Raw genomic sequence first — 2386 nt, 5'->3', positions numbered from 1 at the left:
GCTCTACACACGCTCCACGTCCACAGCCCAAGTGATGCTGAAGTGCCTCCAAGCGTAAATAGCTGACCTCAGAACTGCTCCTCTCCCCGTGGGAAAGTAACAGCCACATGCATTTTGTTGGAAAATGACAAGTGGGTCATTATTTACTGATAGCTCTGAAGGGAACCATACAGAGATTAATATATTTCACAATACAAACCCTATTTAAGCTAAAGGTATGGACTACGTCCTACATCCCCTCTTCAATAGGCACGTTGATCTACAGACACTGAACTACAACTCCCAGACTGCGTATTGGCAACAGAACGAAGTGTGACCTCACAGCTCCCAGTCTCAGCTCGTCTCAGATTGGATTTAGATAAAATCTACAAAGAGAAAAACCACCAGCCCAATTTTCAACAGGAACAGTATGGGCTGTAGTAAAAAAGCCTTAGTTTTACACACCGGCTAATCAATAATGTACTTTTTACTTGACAGCTGTAAAGAACAGACAACTTGCATTTGGCATTCCAGTAATTTTAAATCCTTCCATTCTAATTTATATGAGTTTAGAAACAAAAAGTTTGATTCTGGAGAAAGTCGGAAAGGATTGTCATCTACCAAAGAACCACAGAGAGCTCTGTCATGACTGTCCAGGACTGGAAAAAAGTAATCTTGTTTTGTGAATTCATGTTGATGCAGTGTGGAGAGAAAGCAAAGGATTTTTACAGTGCAGAGATTTACCCAAGACCGATTTACAAACACACACCACCAAATACATAAGCATTAAATTCTTCATACAAATTTTGTTTCATGGATTCCATGTCCTTCGTTCTTTCGGAGAGACACAAACCAACACGTACAACGTTAAACTAATTGTGAACAGAATACTATTTATCAATAAGAGAGTAGCTGGATTCCCACGTCTCTCACCCACATATCGCAGCTGTTCCATGTGCTAGCTAGTATAAAAAGATTGATCGTTTTATGCGAGTCAGAACCTACCTGCAAAAAACCTTGACTCAGTTTCTCCTTTATTCACATGACGATTAATGTGACTTATCATGTCACTTCTTCGCGAGATAGTTGCTGAACAGACGATACAATGGTAGTGGGCTCCCATCTTTGAAAGTGTCTGCAGAACACAGGATGTGGTTTTAGAATTCATGAACAAGGTTGAAGTAGAACTACACCTGAACACAGGCCAGTGAAGTCATCTGTCTGTTAGTTACCTCTAGCGCATGCAAAGTATTTTGAATCTGCAGCCAGAGACTGCACAGCAATCCTGCCCCAGCTCCACAACCAGCTGCACTCTGCAAATACTCCAGGTACTCAGCACACAGGGAAGGAACCAAGAATCCACTGCCTGCCCTAACGAACTCTTCATCTCTTCCACGCAAACTGCTGTTTACTTCAGGCTGTACAGTGTTTTACAGGACCTGGGCAGCTACCCACCGATATACGAGAGCTACAACTACGTGCAGCTACCCAAGGGTTGTATCAGATACTTACATTCTGGACTGATAAGCTTTTGGTTTCCCCTGCTAGACAGCAAGAACATATTGAGACTAAGTACATTGCAAAAGTTGACTTAAATCACTCGCTTCCCCCACTTTGTAGGGTAACAAATATCTCTGCGATTCAGCATCTTTACCTGGTCTCCGACGAGGTGTGGTTTTATGGGACGACAAGGTAAGTGGCAGATGCACATTCTGTACCCTGGAAAACAAACACTTGTCACGCCACAGTACAGGAAGTAACCGGAATGCATACGTCCTGTACCACAAACCCTCATCCAAAATGTTCCTGATTTTTAGGGCATGGTCTTAATAAGATTCCCAAATACTGCCAGGAGACAGCAACAGGAGAACATTACTGATTATTTGATAAACTCCCCTTCTGCACAGAGAAATGTATCTGCTAATTGTATATTATTAAAAAAAATTAAAAATTAGAGAGGCAATTCATTTTAATAAATCTGTTAGCATCCTACAAAGTTACGGCGAGTCATCAGGCTACATGCTAGATAACTCTCAAAAGTACTTGTATTTTACAAAAGTATTGTTACCTGGCTGTGATGGTGCACTTCCCCCCTCCCCAGCTCCTGGACTGCTCTACAGCCTTAGAGATTCCTGACAAGCCTTGGCCACTGGGCAATGAGTTTGGCGGTTAAGTGTCCCTTGACGGTACCAAACGCTCTTGCGTTGTTAAGGTGGGGAACAGCAGGGACTGCACCAGGAATGTGGTTACCTTGCCTCGTAGGGAGTAAGAATGGAACAGCTAATCATCCCCTAACAGTCCTGGAACAACCTGGGTAGGTCGGAACCAGATTACTGGCAATTTGGGAATTCCAGTAACTACCAAACTGGATTGTAACTGGGATGGAAATTTACTGATGCCTGTCAAT

The 2386-nt window shown here is 42.8% G+C and overlaps 1 protein-coding gene across 1 annotated transcript in view; it reads right to left on the bottom strand.

Annotated features, from left to right (window-relative positions):
• The window catches only part of TRMT1L (tRNA methyltransferase 1 homolog (S. cerevisiae)-like), a 12341-nt gene extending 10633 nt beyond the window's left edge, over positions 1 to 1708 (bottom strand). The window contains exons 1-2 of the mRNA XM_010155174.1: positions 1634 to 1708; positions 985 to 1114 (exon numbers count right to left, since the gene is read on the bottom strand). Coding sequence (XP_010153476.1) covers positions 985 to 1114; positions 1634 to 1690 — 187 coding nt within the window. The 5' untranslated portion in view covers positions 1691 to 1708. The remainder of the gene's footprint in view (positions 1 to 984; positions 1115 to 1633) is intronic.
• Positions 1709 to 2386: the final 678 nt, after the last annotated feature.

Source organism: Eurypyga helias, unplaced genomic scaffold, assembly GCF_000690775.1.
Source record: "Eurypyga helias isolate BGI_N326 unplaced genomic scaffold, ASM69077v1 scaffold3227, whole genome shotgun sequence".
Taxonomy (NCBI): domain Eukaryota; kingdom Metazoa; phylum Chordata; class Aves; order Eurypygiformes; family Eurypygidae; genus Eurypyga; species Eurypyga helias.
The sequence above is the reverse complement of the archived record's forward strand: the minus strand, read 5'-3'. Positions and strand labels throughout refer to the sequence as shown.